The sequence below is a fragment of the Echiichthys vipera genome (genome assembly GCF_963691815.1).
Source record: "Echiichthys vipera genome assembly, chromosome: 17".
Taxonomy (NCBI): domain Eukaryota; kingdom Metazoa; phylum Chordata; class Actinopteri; order Perciformes; family Trachinidae; genus Echiichthys; species Echiichthys vipera.
In genome coordinates, this window is record NC_139842.1 from 23,275,758 (window position 1) to 23,295,321 (window position 19,564).

General features: G+C 39.9%; 1 protein-coding gene across 1 annotated transcript in view; it reads right to left on the reverse strand.

Moving 5' to 3' along the window:
* Nucleotides 1–16,996: 16,996 nt before the first annotated feature.
* Nucleotides 16,997–19,564, reverse strand: part of usp43b (ubiquitin specific peptidase 43b) — a gene marked incomplete at its 3' end in the record, with an annotated part of 83,115 nt that continues 80,547 nt past the window's right edge. The window contains exons 13-15 of the mRNA XM_083931431.1: nucleotides 19,047–19,205; nucleotides 18,602–18,775; nucleotides 16,997–18,171 (exon numbers count right to left, since the gene is read on the reverse strand). Coding sequence (XP_083787557.1) covers nucleotides 16,997–18,171; nucleotides 18,602–18,775; nucleotides 19,047–19,205 — 1,508 coding nt within the window. The remainder of the gene's footprint in view (nucleotides 18,172–18,601; nucleotides 18,776–19,046; nucleotides 19,206–19,564) is intronic.

The window sequence follows — 19,564 nt, forward strand, 5'->3', positions numbered from 1 at the left end:
CATAATTAAGGAATTAAAGTCATCCTCAGCTGGTCGTAACAATATTTCTGTATCCCTTGTCAAACAGATGAAAGAGTCAATTTCACAACCACTTGTTTATATATTTTCTCTGTCTTTGAAAACTGGCATTGTGCCTGAGGATTTCAAAGTTGCCAAAGTTATACTTCTGTTTAAAGCAGATGATCCATGTTGTTTGAGTAACTACAGACCCATATCTATATTGCCATGTTTCCAAAAATACTGGAAAAAAGACTCAAATTCAACAGCAGTATGGTTTTTGAAATAATCATTCCACTTGGCTCTGCTTCAACTGATTGACAATGTTACCTCAACAAACAATGCATTTACCTGTAGTGTTTGGATTGACATTTCAAAAGCTTTTGATATGGTTAATCCTCATATTTTATTAGAAAAAATGTATACAGTAAATATTGTTTTCATAATGTTACTTAGAAATGGTTAAGTTATTATCTAACCAATCAATCACTCAGTTTGTTTGCATTGAGGGTTTTTATTCTAACAAAGCAAAACTACTCTGTGGGGTCCCACAAGGGTCCATTCTTGGACCATTATTAATTCTTATCTATATGAATGATTTGTCTAATGTTTGTAATATCCTTTCTCCAATGAAGTTTGCAGATGACACAACCCTCATTTGGTGCTAACAGTTGGGGCTGATTAGACTACAATGTTTTTTTGTAAACAGGCCTTAAATAGGTTTAATTATGCTGTGAAAACGGCCTGTATAACATGGGGGTCAATGACAAACTGCTGTATTGTGCAAACTACTCCTACTTGACACAACTTTGGCACTTCTGTATTGGATCAACTAGGAAGTTGCTGTGGTGGGGGCTCGGTCTGAGCCCATCCACCATGATCGAATCCCATGCTATTGGTTGCCCGGGCAAAACTACCACTGAGTACTACAGTATGGAGATTGAATCACAACTGGAAGCACATAGAGACGAAATAACTGCATTTAAACTGAGATATGACGGGACAACTGTGAAGGGATGGAGAAGAATAAGGCCAAAGAAAGGGGACCTTACAGGGACAAACTTACAACCAGCGGCAAGCAGATATTTTTAGAGATATCGATGGCGTTGACCAGTACGAGCCGGCTACAGCACCTTGCAGGTGGTGAAGAGGTTGTAATGAGTTTAAAAGTGTTGATAATTACATTGCATTTAGCAGACACTTCTTGACCAAAGTGATTAAGTAATGTAACTGTTTCATAAACATAAGACTGTAACAAGGTGTTTCATGACCACAAACGTTAGATTGTAACTTCCAACATAATCCAACATGTTTTGCAGCTTGTTATTAATGCTTAGTAATGTAAAGATGTAATTTGATTTCAGCCTAATGGGTGTCTGTTGGGGCTAGGGCCATTAACAATGTGAGACAGAGCAAGATGTAAATGTTCTTGCTAGGCTAAAGGCATCAATGAATTCCAGGCAAGGCTGCAGACAAATGTAAATTTGAAGTGTACAAATTCTTCAGTGATATGAGTAACGCAGGCACAGGTTAAGCCGCTTTGACTTTGGTACTAGAATACCGTGAGGGGTTTAGAGACCCTGTTCTGCCGATCCAAAGCTTACAGTCTCAGGCAAATTGTGGGGCTAACCTTGATAGGAGTGACCTGTCTGCCCTGCAGCACCACTGCCAGGCCACAAGACACATAGCTGATGTTTCAGGGGATCAGGCAGTGCAGATCGAGAGAAGGACGATGGGACTACTACAGCAGTTTTTAACACAGCAGTGATTTCCGATAATTGTAAAACAGTGCGGAATTGCAACGACCTCCTCTGCAAACAAAAATAAAGAACGCGTTTGGAGGGTCCCTGCTGAAGAGGCGAATGCCATGATATTGGGGGCACTGTGTCATGACGACATATTCTCATTCTCAATAGAAAACTATATAAATAAAAAGTTAGATTTTGTATTTATGCTTTAGCTGTTGAGAATATAAACATGTATTTGTGACTTAAGTGCTCTGCTTCTGAACATCCAACTAACTACACAACTACATGTCCAGTGGCACACTGCAGTGATTGTTAATGTGGAAACAGACTTGGGGCCTCATTCATAAAACTGTGTGTAGGATTCACGTCAAAGGCACCGTAGGACATGTGTGCATATAGGACGTGTGTGCGCATACAAATATTGGGATTTATGAAACAGCGTGAACTCACGCCTTACGCCCGTTTCCCTTTATAAATCACTATCAACTCTAAATGTGCCGCAGCTTTTGTGGCTTCATGTCACACCCATACATGCCTATAATTAGTCAATGAAACACCCCAAATTAATATTCATTCATACGAACATCATGTCAAACGCAGAGAGGAAAAAAAAAAAACAACATAATAATCAACGTGAAGTTGATGTTCTTGTTGGAGAGGTGGGGAAATAAAAAACATGTTTGCAGGGCACAGTGTGGGCATCACTAAAGACGAAAAGGCCGTAAAGTGGCAACATGTTGTGGACACAGGTAATTCAGCGTCTGGGTAGGAATGTAAAAGAGATGAATGAAAGCATTTTCATTCTCACTCTGTGCTCTTACAGCAACATGAGTGCAGTCAAAAGCACTGATGACATTTGTAAAAACAGGACAATGCTGCAAGTTTCCCTCTTTTATTTCCCTGCTTCCAGCGATCCAAATGAACCATGAGAACAGTGAACAGCAGTAGGAGCCGGGTCATAAGCGGCTTGTCCTCATCTATCGGTAAATCAGCAAGTGTGGGTCATAACGCATTGTGATGGCATGCTTTTCATATCTATCCATTTGATTTAATTGATCTAAAAAGCTAAAAGTGTGGTAATTAATCTAATCTAATTTCTAATAACAACAAACCAATTAAATCAATTAAATAAAGACTGTATTAGCCACTGTGATATAGGATAACCATATTAAAACTCTGCACCTATCTGCCAGACGGAGGCATTGATAACAGCATCGGTGTATAAACATGTGTTGCCCTGTTCACCATATTATTCATGATAAGAAACTTCATGACATGCAAGTATGGTTTAATGATTACAGAACAATTTTCTGAGTTTTTTCAAAGATATCTTCATTTGAATTTACAACATCTTGTTGTTGTTTTTTTGCACTGCAGAGATCAAACAGCTGTTTGTGTATTAATTTTAAGAATGGCTTTTGTGAATTCTTCCTATGATTAATGAGAGGCAATATTTTGATTAATTTTTACACAATAGTCTCTGTCTCACACAGTTTCTCAGCGTGGAGTTCCGCACATTCTCCCGTCAAGTTTGTTTTTTATTAATCCCAAATTGCTTAGAAAGAGGCTTACGCCCTCTTCTGTGCATACGCCACCTTTATAAATGATGGCCCCAGGAAGCCTGATGCAGCGTTGAGATATTTGATTAACCCTAGCCAATGTAAATAGAAAATCACACTTACATTACGTACCAGCAACACTTGTCTGAAGAAATTAATCCAATTAGGATTATGTGCAGGTGGCAACTCAGCGGCATCAGCCATTTCCAGGCTGATAACAATCATAACCCATCTACCATGATGAGATAAAATGAGAAAGACGACAGTGCAGAGAATAAACTACCAGTGATAAAAGAGAATATCAAGTAAGTTTGTATACACAAAACAACCACAAACTTAAACAAAAAGAGACACCAAACAACCACAAACTTAAACAAAAAGAGACACCAAACAACCACAGAGACTTAAACGACTACAAAGAGACAAAAAACGACCACAAAAGACTTAAATGACTACAAAGAGACACAAAACGATCACAAAAGACTTAGACTACAAAGAGCCAAAAAACAATCACAAAAGACTTAAACGACTACAAAGAGACACAAAACAATCACAGAAGACTTAAACGACTACAAAGAGACAAAAAACGTTCCCAAAAGACTTAAACGACTACAAAGAGACAAAAAACGATCACAAAAGACTTAGACTACAAAGAGACACAAAACGACCACAAAAGACTTAAACGACTACAAAGAGACAAAACGATCACAAAAGACTTAAACGACTACAAAGAGACAAAACGATCACAAAAGACTTAAACGACTACAAAGAGACAAAAAACGTTCACAAAAGACTTAAACGACTACAAAGAGACACAAAACGATCACAAAAGACTTAAACGACTACAAAGAGACAAAACGATCACAAAAGACTGAAACGACTACAAAGAGACAAAAAACGTTCACAAAAGACTTAAACGACTACAAAGAGACACAAAACGATCACAAAAGACTTAAACGACTACAAAGAGACAAAAAACAATCACAAAAGACTTAGACTACAAAGAGACAAAAAACAATCACAAAAGACTTAAACGACTACAAAGAGACACAAAACAATCACAAAAGACTTAAACTACAAAGAGACAAAAAACGATCACAAAAGACTTAAACGACTACAAAGAGACACAAAACAATCACAAAAGACTTAAACGACTACAAAGAGACAAAAAACGTTCCCAAAAGACTTAAACGACTACAAAGAGACAAAAAACGATCACAAAAGACCTAGACTACAAAGAGACGCAAAACGACCACAAAATACTTAAACGACTACAAAGAGACACAAAACAATCACAAAAGACTTAAACGACTACAAAGAGACAAAAAACGATCACAAAAGACTTAGACTACAAAGAGACGCAAAACGACCACAAAATACTTAAACGACTACAAAGAGACACAAAACAATCACAAAAGACTTAAACGACTACAAAGAGACACAAAACAATCACAAAAGACTTAAACGACTACAAAGAGACAAAACGATCACAAAAGACTGAAACGACTACAAAGAGACAAAACGATCACAAAAGACTTAAACGACTACAAAGAGACAAAAAACGTCCACAAAAGACTTAAACGACTACAAAGAGACAAAAAACAATCACAAAAGACTTAAACCTCAAAGAGACAAAAAACGATCACAAAAGACTTAAACGACTACAAAGAGACAAAAAACGTTCCCAAAAGACTTAAACGACTACAAAGAGACAAAAAACAATCACAAAAGACTTAAACGACTACAAAGAGACAAAAAACGTTCCCAAAAGACTTAAACGACTACAAAGAGACAAAAAACGATCACAAAAGACTTAGACTACAAAGAGACGCAAAACGACCACAAAAGACTTAAACGACTACAAAGAGACACAAAACAATCACAAAAGACTTAAACGACTACAAAGAGACAAAAAACGTTCCCAAAAGACTTAAACGACTACAAAGAGACAAAAAACGATCACAAAAGACTTAAACGACTACAAAGAGACACAAAACGATCACAAAAGACTTAAACGACTACAAAGAGACAAAAAACGTTCCCAAAAGACTGTTAAATCACACAAGAAACTTCACATTTTTGAGTGGCTTTTTTGTGTCCAGCCTAAGGCCCACCTGTCTAATCAGCATGGGTGGATGGATTATCTCGCCAAAAGGAGAAGTGCTTACTATCACAGATCTGTGAACAGAATTTGAGAGAAAGAGGCATTGATTACAGCTCATGAAAAATAGAGCAAAAACAGGTGTTGCGTTTTTATATTTGTTCAGAGTAGCTCATCACTGCTCTATATATGATAACCCTGCAGCTAAATGGTGTGGGTTGATAGTATCCCAAAGTGGAGAAGAGTGTACCAGAAAGCAAAAGTTGAGCTGTTTGGACATGGGGAGCCCATTCTACTCCTATGTCCCAGCACCTCTCCGGTTGCGTTTTTCGCCAATGTCAAATCTCCCGTAAAGTACGTGAGTATGAAAAAATTATACATTCCTACTAGGAGGCTTGGGTAGGACACCGGGGAAGGACTCCATGTGAATCCGTATGTACCTGACTCCGAGCGCCACGTGGTTATGATCTATTATCTGTACCTCTTTTGGTAGTTCGTTTGAGAGGCCGAAAAGCCCCATCAAGACATTACACTCGATCTCCTGTTGCCGCTGTGGTTGGACCATACTACAGCATGCACTCCTCACATTGTGGGGATGGCTTTGATACAGGCAGTTCTTGTGTCAAACCCCTTCCACCTCATATCAATGACACATGCCTGCTCTGTCCTCATGGCTACCTTGTGTTGCTCGCATGCGATGGTGTTCGCCATTGAGTCCTGTGCTCGATGATCCTCATAGCCCTAGCCTCTCCGAACATTCTGTTCCCGTACTCGGGTACGAGGATGGCGAGCTAGCGGCCAATCATGTACAGGGTGCTAAAATACTGACGCGTACTTTATGGCATCGACGGCAAATATGCCAAGGAGATGGTAATGCAGTTCCTGGCCAAACATCCACATCCTCTGATAGCCTCCATCACAGAATATACCGGGTTCTGGCCCGCAACGTCTATGACAGAGCCCTGCTGACTAGCATGCTCAACTAGCAGGACCTGCCCTTGTGCGACAACGAACGCTCGTGTAAGGGTATGCTGGTGAACGCTCAGTCCAATCCCAAGCCACTTCTTTCACAAATCTCACTGGAGTGTTAGAAGAACTTTGTCCTATTTCATTAAATAGACCATTGATATGTTATGACTATAGTAATTAAAAACTAATTAGTATTATTAACTTGCTATGGTTTCTAAATATATCACCATGACAACTGGAGAGGACTTCCATCAGAGCATGTTTGAGCAAGTGCATAAATCGTGTTCTCTTCTTTTACAAGAATACATTTCACTTTTTAATTATAACCTGATTCTAGTTCTGAACTGGTCCTTATGTCACATGTCTTTCTAACAACTACACTGCCAGACATTCACAGAAAGTAGAAAACGTACACCCCCCCCCCAAATGCACATGAGGACAGAAGAGACCAGTCACTGCGGGGTCCTCAGCCCACACAATGGTGGACTCTGCTTGATACATATACATCTGGGGCCTCATTTATAAAACTGTGCGCAGGATTCACATTCGTCATTAGTCAACAGCACCGATTCCATTTGAGAAACAAGACATTGCGGCAACTTGAGCTTTTTTATTTTCCTGTTGCAAGAGATCCAAATGAACCATGAGAACAGTGCGCAGCAGTCGGAACCAGGTTATAGACCACTGGTCCTCATTTGTCAGTAAATCAGCGAGTGTGGGTCATTACGCATTGTGATGGCATGCCTTTTTTTATATCTAACCATTTGATTGATCTAAAAAAGCTACAGGTGTGGGAATTAATCTATGTAATTTCTAATAAAAACAAACAAAAATAAAACCAATTAAATCCATAAAATAAAGACTGTATTAACCACTGTGATATAGGATAACCATAGCCAACAACAACCAACAGCATCGGTGTGTTTGTCGTATAATTTATGACAATAAACTCCATAACATGCAAGTATTATTTAATAATTACAGAACATATTTATGAGTTATGGGATTTTTTTCCAAAGATATCCTTATTTGAATTCATGATCCTACATTTTGTTGTTTTTTTGTACTGCAGAGAGAAGCCATCAAACAGGTGTTTGCGTATTAATTGTAACAATGGCTTTTGTGAATTAGTCATATGATTAAAGAGAGGAAATATTTTGATTTATTTTACACAATGATCTCAGTTTCAGTTTCTCTCTTTTATCCTTGTGCCGTCAGTGTCACAGTTTCAGAGTGTGCGTGGAGGACCGCACATTTTCCTCTCCATTTTGCTTTGAGACAAACCTTTAGAAATGAGGCCCGTGATGAAATGCATTGCTTAATATTATTATTATATTATTATTAATATTGTTAACCATATAAGAGAATACAAAACTATTATTTATTTTCACATAATGAATTTGCTAACGTGAATTGATCCTGTCCTGGTTTTATCTGAATCTCGACACCCCAGTACGTCCTCTAGCAGTCACTGGTCACCTCACAAAAAAAACTTTGAACAAGTTCAGTTTCTGAAAAATTGATATAATCTGGGTTTAATACAGAATATACATAATGTACACAATATACAGTACATACAGAATATGAGGACTATGTGAGGGTTAAAGTGTAACTCTGTGTAGTGTAGTGTAAAACGAACCCACGGTCTTTTTCGGCATGAATAAACATCAAATGAGCCATCGAGACAAGTTTTTTGGGTGATCACCTATGAACAGGGAAATCCTGGACAGTCACTAACATGGCCTAACACTGACACTGGCTAACACTGAGTAGCTCGGGCCACAGTGCTAAACCATCTAAAACGGCTTTTTACTGAGTTCAGTTTTGTTGAACTTCAATAGAACTGAACTCCAGTGCATTCAGTAATCGACTTGTATGGACTGCCTCTCAACATGGATGTAGCTGGCTGCAAAGGCTTGTAGCATTGTAAAACAGTCTTTTTTAATAAACTCCAGTTAACTACATTGTTGGTGCTTCGTTTTATGTGTAGGGACTCTTATCATGCTGCTACAGAGGTTTGCTGTTAGTTTTAACAATATTAGTGGCTATAAAAAGCCATTTTAATGGTTTAGCACTTCGCCCTGCGCTATGGTTAGCCATGTCTGGCTGTTAGCGAGTCTCTGGGATTTCTCTGTTGATAGGTGATCACCCAAAAAACTTGGCTCGATGGCTTATTTGATGTATATTCACAACGTGGGTTTGTTTTTCGCCAGAGTTACACTTCGGCCACCCTCCAAAGTCCCACTCCTTATCCCCTGCCTGACCTCTGACGCCGTCCTCCCCGTGCTCTGCCAGAGAGGTGCAACTAGCAAGCTGTGACAGCGGTGGGCAACTAGAAGGGACGCTACGATGGATGACAGGCAGGAAGCCTGGACCAAATAAAATGATTGGTCAGACCTTTATCAGAAATATATGAGAATTTAATATTGATGAGTTTCCATGCCTGGCAGATTTCTTTTTACATTTGCGTGTGCCATTCGTTAGGAGCATTTTAAGATTACAAAAGTAAAGTGTAAAAATGCCAGAAAGGTAAGAATTATTTTAATGCTAGAAGACACTACCACTGTGAAAGTGCATCCATTTTAATTACCCTTCTTATTCTAAACAATACTTATTACCGTACACATCCTCATATTCACTTAGATATGTTCAGCAACCATTCTTTTTCATTCCCCGAACCAAGAAATAAATTGTCAGATGTTCCTTTGAATTCAGAACTCCCTCTGACTGGAACACTGTCCAGCACCATAAGAACTATTAGCTCATTAGGTCCTTTCAAAACCACATGTGCTACTCCACCTTAAAACAGCATGAAACTGTTTCTAATGGTAGTGTCTGCTAGCTCCTTCTTCTTTGCCCATTAGCTAATATTGTTAGGCCTAGACAAAGGAGAACTCAAATGCAGTCAGGGTACGATAAATGCAGGCTTTAATTCCTTGACAAGGCTGTGGTAATGGCTAGAGTGTACATGAACAGACGAAATACTCTGGCCACAAGACAGGGGAAGATGAGGACTATATACACATGAGGGAGGGAGACACAGGTGGACACAATCAGGTAATCAGGGAACACAGCAGAGCGGTGACACAGGAGGTCGGGCAAGTGACCTGAAACAAGAGGAAGATTACTCTTTCAAAATAAAGCATGGATTTCACATGACAGAAAACCCAAGACAGCCTCTCCTGTGTGATTTGTCACCTCTCACAGCGGTGACAAACATGGTGGTTTGGTCCTGTTCTGTTGCTGTGCTGTGGATTGTAGCTATTGTGTATGGAAGTAAATCTGTGTCATCGGCTTTTGAAATTAAAAAATTCCATTGAATTTCTACCATGCATTGAAAATACGCATCTGAATGTTTTGATTTTGAATTTAATTCCTTATTTTTCCTTATTTATGTTCATAAATTCAAGGTTAAAGAATTCACTTAAAAAAATTTTGACATTAAATTTCCAATATACCAAATTCGGATGCAAAACTCGATGTATACCAGTTAATGTTAAAAAATTCAGAGTTAAAAAATTCAACAAATTAAAAAATTCAACAGACCAAATTCAGCTGCAAAATTCAGTGTTGACATCCAGGGAACGAAGAAGAGTCAGTCAATGGGAGCCATAATACCTCTACTAACAGCAGCTGTGCTCAGCCTCTCTTATCAAATTCACAAACACATTACGGAGCTACGGATATATTGGCCAGCGAAAGTGAAGTTTGAAGTCGGAGTCAGTCACATAACCCCCTTGATAAATAGGCTACATTTGGTTGTTTTCTATATGAGATAAAGGTAACCAGTTGTTTCAGATCAACTAAATACAAAATGTTACCTGGATGTGGACATAGTTAATAATATGTGACTGGCAGAGATTACTGTAAGAGATGAAGTGGCTAATAGCACAGACTGTGACGTTTATGTGTTTTGCTCTGGTGAGATCGAATCCAGCTAGAAGCGATCTTACCAACATTACATTTTCTGTAATTTGTTTTTCAAAGGGGGCAGTAATGTAGTGCGCACCACTTGTACAATCATATCCACCACAGCAGATATGAGATGCGGCTTGAAAAGCGCCGGTAACAGCCACCCTTGTCACAGCTCTCTGAGAGTACTATTTAGGATTGATTGCTCTTCCTTGGTTCCTCGAATTTTACACACTGAATTTTCCAGCTAACTCTGGCTTTTGTATTTTTTAATGTTGAATTTTTTTTTACATTGAATTTAAAACATTGAATGGTATCCATTGTATTTTACATATGAATTTGGTATATTTGGTAATTTATAATGTTTCATTTTCCAACATTTATTTTTTTAACCTTGAATTCTTTAAGTAAACATTCATATATATATATATACATTTTTTTTTTTCAATGCATAAATATGCAGTGCTAGAAATTCAGTGACTTTTTAATTTCAAAATCCCATGACACAGATTCACCTCCATACACAGGTATATGCATTGTATTGTGATATGTTATATTGTTATGTGTTGTGTTGTGTTGCTACGCATGGACTGTGCATGTCTCTGTGCTATATCGTTGTGTTGTACAAGAGGATGGAGGGTTTTTGGGATTGGTGAGTGGGTGGGTGGGTATATGGGAGCCTAGGTATGTTATGTTTGTCATTGTGATTGCACCTGTTATGTTTTTTGTGTGTTATGTGTCTGACCATTATGAAATCGAGGTGATCTCAAGGGGCTGTCCTTGAATACATTTGCTCCTTGAGTGTTATTAAATAACAGACTGAGCTTTGGGCTAATAGCACAATATACATTCTGTACAGTCGCTGCAGATTAGTGTCAGCCACAACTTTCACGTCACTATCAACATCACTTCTAGTACTCAGTGCAAACTGTTCTTACATCATATTGGTTATTGCTTTGTAAACAATTAAACTAAGGACAGCGGCAGGATATATTTATTACAAGGAAAATGAGGACATGGATGTGAATAGAAAGATATTCATTCAGTAGTTTTGCTGACCTGAGTTCCAGGCAAACAAGCCTTCATCACAGCTGCTATTCTGAGTTAGCTGCTGTCAGTTACTTGCCTTCAGCAGAGAATCCAGTTGCATAGGACGCACACCTGTCTTAAATCCTAAAAAATACCATTGCTGCATGTGAGCCAGAGATAAGAATGAGGAAATGCACAAACACGGTGTTCATGAATCATTCAGCTACACTCCATTCATTTGTGAGAAAAGCTGTGTTTAATTTGCAACCCATAAAACTTGCAGTACATTAAGCAGACATTATAGACAGCCCGGTACAAGGACTTCTCTGTGTTGTGTCCAATTCAACCCCACTTACAATATGTATTAATCTGACCGTATACAGTAACCTGAAACATACAGTTTTAATCTGGTACTTAAATTACATAATTACACATCCGGTACAAAATGTAGACTTTTAAAAAAGTTAATAATAAAATATAATCTAGCCATAGTTTCCAAAGAATGTCAGAGAAACATCCTTCATTTTCTGTCATTTCATTTTGGTAAAGAGTGTTGTTAAACAGTGAAAAATGACACAACATGAGACGTGAACAGTTACAGTGTAGGCAAACACTTTTACATTCCCTAATTATCCCCAGTGACAAATGTACAATGCGTAAAACAGAATCTGTGGTAATGACTGTGGATTAAATATACAGGAGCGTGGACAGCTGTGACGGCTTCTTTTATACAGTTTGTGTGAATGTGACAGAGCCTGATTACCATTTAGGACACATTACATCCCTGTGGCAACAGAGAAAGAATATTTATGTGTGCACACAGTGTGAATCCTCTTTAATCCCAAATGAGAAAACCGAGCTTTGTTTTGAGCCCTGTCCTGTAAACATTGGCACTTTATCAATATCAATTCCAATCCAACTTCAGTTAAACAGACAGAAATTCACACTCTCGCTCAGCAGACATGGAAATGCAAAATCGTAATTTTATTGCTCTGGAAGCTTCTGGGCTGGTTAATGAATTTATTTTTAGTCAGAACAAACCCTATAGATGTTTTATGATGTAGCCAAAACCCTTTTTCAATCCACAGAACAAATCTGCACAAAAGCCATAGGAAGACCAAAGTCATTTCAAGGTGAAATGGTTTCACTTTGACTTTAAGTTAACCTTTACTCCTGTAGCTCAACTTGTCCATCGTGAACCCCATATTCTAAGGGCGCACTCACACTGTCCTTCCGTACTGTGCCCCGTGCTTTAGGGTACTTGTCCCCCCTCCCTCTCCCCCCGCGGGCCAGGCCCGTTTGTACTCACACTACCTGGGCCTCGACAATGCTTCTTGCTGCCTATACGTCATCACGCCGTAACACGTCACACGCATTGACGTCATCGCGATGCGTCGCTTTGTTTCCAAATCTTTCCGTAGACCTCGGAGTTTTAGTGCGTCTTGTCGACTGTTTTTGAATATTTTCATCCAACCAAATCTGCAGTAAACACTCCACCTCCGCATCACACCAACGTGAACCTTTCGCCGCCATTGTTTTAAATGTCCGCGCACGGTCTGTCCTTCTTTTTTCTATGTCCCAACAGGCGCACATAAAATGACGTTGTGCTCGTGTTCGTGCACGTGCACACGCTCATGCTCGTACATGTGCAAACTTACTTTACAAAAGTCCATCTCTCCCAAACGGTCTGTGGACGGCAAGCGTACCGCACCTAGGCACAGTACGGTTGCACTCACACTGGTCAAACGAACTAGACTTTAGCCGTGAAATGTGCTTGGGCACGGTACGGGTGGACAGTGTGAGTGAGTGCGTTACTAAGGCCGAGTCCTTACCAGCAGCCTGTGTTTGACTAGAGGCCCTTTTCTGAATATTGTCTTCCCTCTCTCTCCCCTGTCCTCTCTGTTTGGATATGTGCTGTCAAATATAGGTGAAAAGCCGCCTTCATCATAAGTAAAGTTCCCTTCCTCACCCCTCCTGCTTATTAGTAATCTGTTGGTTATTGATTAATATCTGAAACACCGCTTTTTCCATTTTTGGTGCAGTGCAATTGTTCCTTCATTAGCAATGTCATGAAGCATGTAAGCTCTGTTCATGTAGCAACATTTGGATTTCAAAGAAAGACAGAAAAGAAAGTGCATTGGTCATAAAGGATGGAAAAGATAGTAAATGACAAAGCAGATGATTACAGATGACAGTGCAGGTGTTTGTACGTTTTGCAGTGTTTAATCATTTTACATGTTTTAGCCCATGTAACATATGATGGTTTTATTAGTATAATGGGCTAAATACATGAGAATTCACCCAATTAACCTTCGCTTTTCAAATGTTGAAACTGAATCAGAAACTCCAAAATAAAATCATGTATTAAAGGCTGAATCTGGAGAATGAGCAGAACAGCGCCATCTTGTGTCTCAAGATTGTAGTCGCTACAACAAAACATAATTCCAGCAGTCGGGTTGCCAGGTTCGTTGCCGAGTGTGTCAAGTGATGAATCAAACAGGGTAACGACCTTTTTTTGGACTAATCTATTAATTTGACAACAGTATTTAACGTTAGCCAGTCTTCAACTGGAAGCCTTTCTTTGAGTGGTGTGTAATCCATTAGCTAGCTCTAGACTCACAGAATGATTCCTTGTTTCTGTAGCAACAACAGACAACCCTGGCAACCAGCAACGCCCAACGCTATTGGCTACTACAAAGGAAACAAAACGGGACAGAAAGTCATTGTCAAACCCGTCAAATTTAAAAAAAATATTAAGTCAGACTAAATATATATTTTTTTATAGAAAAGCAATATTTTCATTCTGTACCCCTCAAAACGCCCCGTGGGTGTATTATTATTTTTCTTTTAATAATACAGCTTTTAATAAAGATTCTACATATTCAACCTTTAACAGTAGACTCTAAAACAAAAAGAGGACAAATAAAATCACATTACAGCAGTATTTCTCCTCAGTAAAGTCAACTCTGCATAGATTTAGTTTAAGACACACACAGGTAAGAACTTACGACAGTACTATGAAGAAGAGCGAGAAAATACGTACACTTGAAATGCTACATTTCCACTGCATGGTACGACACGGCTCTGCTCAACTCCACTCGCTCTGTTTTGGTTTTCTATTAGCAAAAGGTGTGGCTAGTACTTACTTCCTGTGGATAGTTACTTCTTTTGGTTCCACCTCCGTCGTGGTTCCAAGTGAGCTGAGCCGATACTAGCAGGTGGAGTTGAAACACTGCAGATCACTGATGCTTCAGAGAGAACCTTCACTAGAACTGCTGTTTGTGTAACATCCTGCACAAACCTCCACCCACATCTTTAAAATGTTCCTCTGTTCGGTTCTCCATAAAAGTATTCTGCAAGTGTCGTGTCAAAGATGATTTCACGGCAGTTTTAGGCAGCGTTGCTATGGCAATCAGCTGGGAATCACACCTAAGTAGAGAAAAAGTGAGTTGAGTCGAGCTGAACCATGCAGTGAAAATGAGACATCTGTTTCCAGCGATGCCTCCTGCCGGTGGCTTCTGTGGGGGCCGAGCGTGGAAATCAGCAGAGAGGTCCAAGAGTCAACAGTCCTTTAAGGCCGTCACAGAGGCACTTATGATAGACAAAGAAATACAAAGCCGTCAGTCACATGGTAACCAGTCACTGCAGTAATCACTAGAATTTCCCTCCGTTTTCCCGAGATAAGGAAATTAATTTGAGAGATAATGAAGGAAACGTGAAAGGCTTGAGATTTCCATTACACCTGACATGTCATTCCTCATAAACACTTCTCATACCTCGAAGAACACCGACAGATGATATGTATGTGTACATTGTAAAACTTCTCCCTGTATTGGTATTTATGCTAAAATGACTGATAATGATAAGTCAGACTAAAAGAAGTTTAAACTGAAGCTGCATGTAATTAAAGCCATCCACACCAAGAACAATAACTATACACTGGAGATCAAAATTAGAGATCAAGTTATTAGTACTTGATTTATTCTGAAATATTGTATAATATATCTTTTCATTGTTCAGAATTTGATAGAATATCTGCTGTGGCTATACCACTGCTGTACTGGCAGGTTTTTTTTAAAAATAACCAAGGCACTTCAACAAAAAACTTTATTTTGTACGGAAGAACTAAAAGGTCATATATTACATACATTTTATTTCCTCCGTTTTTCTCATGATAAGATCATTTTCCTCCGTTTTCTCATGATAACAAGATCATTTTCCTCCGTTTTCTCATGATAACGAGATCATTTTCCTCCGTTTTCTCATGATAACTAGATAATTTTCCTCCGTTTTCTCATTACAAGATCATTTTCCTCCGTTTTCTCATGATAACAAGATCATTTCCCTCCATTTTCTCGTTATAACAAGATCATTTCCCTCCGTTTTCCCGAGATAACGAGATTAATTTGAGAGATAATGAAGGAAACGTGAAAGGCCTGAGATTTCCATCACACCTGACATGTCATTCCTCATAAACACTTCTCATACCTCGAAGAACACCGGCAGATGATATGTATGTGCACATTGTAAAACTTCTCCCTGTATTGGTATTTATGCTGTTGTAATATAATATTGTTGACAAAAAGTTAGTTAAAACAAACAAAAACAACCTATGTAGTTAATGAGGACATCAGGCTCATTCGCACCTCTGATAAAGCTGAAGCCTACCTAACCGTCTTCTTAGATGACGCACACTGAGGTGAACAGTATCTGTATTAAAAAGGCATAAAGTGATTTCAGCCTGTGTCAGGCCTTGATTAAAGAGATATGTGATGCTCATCGATATTCTCCTGCTCCCCTGACAGTGCTACACTGATTCTCCAGATCTCAAATAAATTAAACAGAGGAAATATAATCTATGACCTTTTTAGGGCTTCCGTGATTTGGTGAAAAAAGCAGTGAAGAAAACATTGTTTTCATTTTCTCTTCTGACACAATGGTTACTGTTCTCTTATTTTGATCAAGGTTTTTGTTGAAGTGCCTTGGTTATTTAAAAAAACATGCTAGTACAACAGTGGTATAGCCACAGCGGATATTCTGTCAAATTCTGAACAATATTTCAGAATAAATCCCGTATTAATACTTTGTTCTCTAATTTAGTTTTCCAGTTTAAATATAGAATTTAAAAAATCGTCCACACCACAACTAGAATGACAATGACAGTGGCGAACGGTCACTTTCAGAGCGATTTGATGAACGATTGGAACACTGACAGCCGATCAAAATCCATCTGAATTTACAGTGTGTCATATTTAAACTCTATAATAATAACAGACGAAGTGTTCTCACTGAAATAAACATCTCTTTCTCTATCCTCGCCCGGCACCACAGCTGTGCGGCACAGCAGTGACTACTTTTAAACTGTTTTTGTCATATTTTTCTTAATAAAAATAATGACGAATAAAAGCTAAATCAAGTGCTTTACAAATCTGTTGTTTCTGACTACCTCTTTTCTCAAAGTGAATTTGATGCATTTAGGAATCACAACGATGCAGAAAATGATAGTATCGGACACAGCTGGAGTGTGCAGTGTGCTTGACACCGCTGTTTACGGCAGCATTACGCAGTCAGCAGCAATCAAATCCTGTTTACATCATCGCTAACTGTGTTCACCGGAGTTTAGTTTAGAACAGAAAAACTCAAGAGCTCTTATAATTCTGTAACTGGCATAGTAACCTATTTTAAAAACGGGATTCAAGGACAGGTCTGTACCTACCCAGGGAGGTGGTACTGTATCGCGTCCGCTGCAGAGTGGCGTAGCTGGGCTTGTCTGACAGCAGGATGCGGTGGGCTGGAGGGGCCACTATTTCCCCGTTCCTCTGCAGGGAGGCACACCTGCGAAATGTCAAATCCAGCCTCGTCTGGATGTTACTGGAGCTGTGAGCACGCTTAATGTCTACAGGGTCATGAATCCCAGCCTTTCCATTGACTTGCTGTACTTTGCCGTTATGGGTGTCACAGCGCGGGATGACGTTGGCCTTCCTCTCTTCTGTGGCTGCGGTGGTCAGCGTTCCATTGGAGACGGACAGTTTGGTGAAATTACTGCTTGCCAGCTTTCCCAGTTGTCCGTGGCCGTTCATACGCCGGTCTCGCTCCTTGATTGGGGACCCAGGAATATCTTTCTTCATGAAACCAGGTTTGAAAAAAGATAAGAGACTTTCATGGCTGCGGCCCTCCTGTCCCCTCTCCCCTCTCCTGTCCTCATGTTGAATTGCCATCTGTACCAAGTCTTTTTGTGCCCTGGGGGTTGCCCCTGTCGGGACCTTGGTTCTTCTCAATGTGGAATCTCTACTTGGAGGGGCACTGTGGCTCATATGACCCATTAGAACGGCCCCTCTCTGAAGCTGAAGCTGGAGTTCCAGGGTCCTGCCGTGGTCCTGCCTTGCTCTCTTAGATGACCTCTGCCTCAGAGAACCATCATCCCTGGCTTTGACATTGCTGCTGTTACCAGCTCCCTGGCTCATGCTTCTCTCCACACAAGTTCTGCTCTGTCCCTCTGGTATCTTGGGGGAGTAAGTGTCGGAGCTGGCCCTGTCTGTATAACTAAGACTGCTACCACTAGGTGAGCTGCAGTCCTGTCCTACTTCAAAGGCTCTTCCCTTGCCATTCCTTTGTGGTGGGGTGGCCACCAGTGTTATGATAGGGTCTTTGGTACATCGTGGGCGGCGCCCAGACTCCAGGTATTCCACCAGCTCTCCAGGCTGGGTCTGGGCTGGATGTCTAATGCGGTCCTTGGGGCCAAAAGACCACCGCAGAGGCAGAACTTTGCCCAGAGTCTCCTTGGGCTTAGTTGGTGATCTCATGCTTACACTCCTGCCTTGGCTCCCACGGACAAACGGCTTGGCTTCAAACCCATCTAGAGGCAAAGACACAACATGTTTCTACTACTACTACTACTATTACTACTACTACTACTGCTACTATGGTATACTTTTATGTATGTTTTAATTTGCCATTGATAGCTAGTGAAACATTGATATAATCGTATGCAAAATACATTAAATTACACAATTGAATTAAGAAGCACTTGGAATAAAATGAATAAATTAAATCACATTGTTCAAAGTATTGGGTTTACCAAACCATGCGTTATGTTTATAATGTGGTCTTATTGCTCATTTGTTATTGGCTGGATTCAAATTGTTTTCATACAGGACCAAAGGAGTTGCCAAATCAACCAGGAGGTAAATAATAATTGTTTTGCTTATTCAAAACAAGTGTTTTCTATATGTATAAGAGTCAATACAATTACAGCATATTATACATGCCACTCCAGAGATACCTACTTGTTCCTACTGTTTTGGGGGGTTCCTCTCCAAACACAGGGAGCTCAGGAGACTCAGGGGCCTGTATGGGCCCTGGAGGTCCAGGGATCTGTCCTCCTGACACCACACTGCCTCTCTTACTGTCCCCTGCCAGCCGGACCAGCCAGTGGTCAGAGGTGGATGAGCTGGTGGAACCTGTAAAAAAGAGAATGAGAGCACCATCCATCCTGAGTAATTTGATCAGAAGTGGATAGGCCTAAGTACAAGTGTGAATGCAACCAGGACGCAATCTGATAACTCAGACCACATGGGGTGGTCTAGGCTGCATATGGCCAGTGCATTTAATGATGGTGTGAGATGTAATGATACGCCCACTTTCCCTCCATTGCTTCTATATTTTGTGAGTCAGATTCTATCGGATTGTTCTCAACATTAATGCCACTACAGAGGATTTGAAAGGACTAACCAGTGACTGAGGAACTGGCAGACCAGGGGGGGATGGTGTTTCTTCTCTGATAGAAGAGGATGTAGGCTCCACGGGTGCACACCTCTGCCTCTGGCACAGGCTCAGCACTGCTGTCATCATAACTGTACCACTGGCCATCCACTGAGTTCCTACAGAAGGCTTCAATCCCCAGAAGGATGGGAATAAATAACAAGGTTTTAAAAATCTGATAACATCAACAAACAGCATATACACATAACATAAACAGGTGATCTATATACAGATTAGTGGGGTCTTTTATTCACCATCTACATGCTTCCCTTGGGTCAAGTCATGCATACCCCTTTAATGTAATGTGTCTGATATGCAACTGTTTGTCCTGATGAAGCCTGGTACCTCTCTCTGGTCCTGTATTATGTCTTGCTTTGATGAAATTAGGACCTGGATATGTAAAAATGTCCTTCAGTTAAATGGCTCAAAATTAGACATAATTATAATTGCGCTTTCTGGCCACTTGTGTAGTCTGAATGCCTTATTTA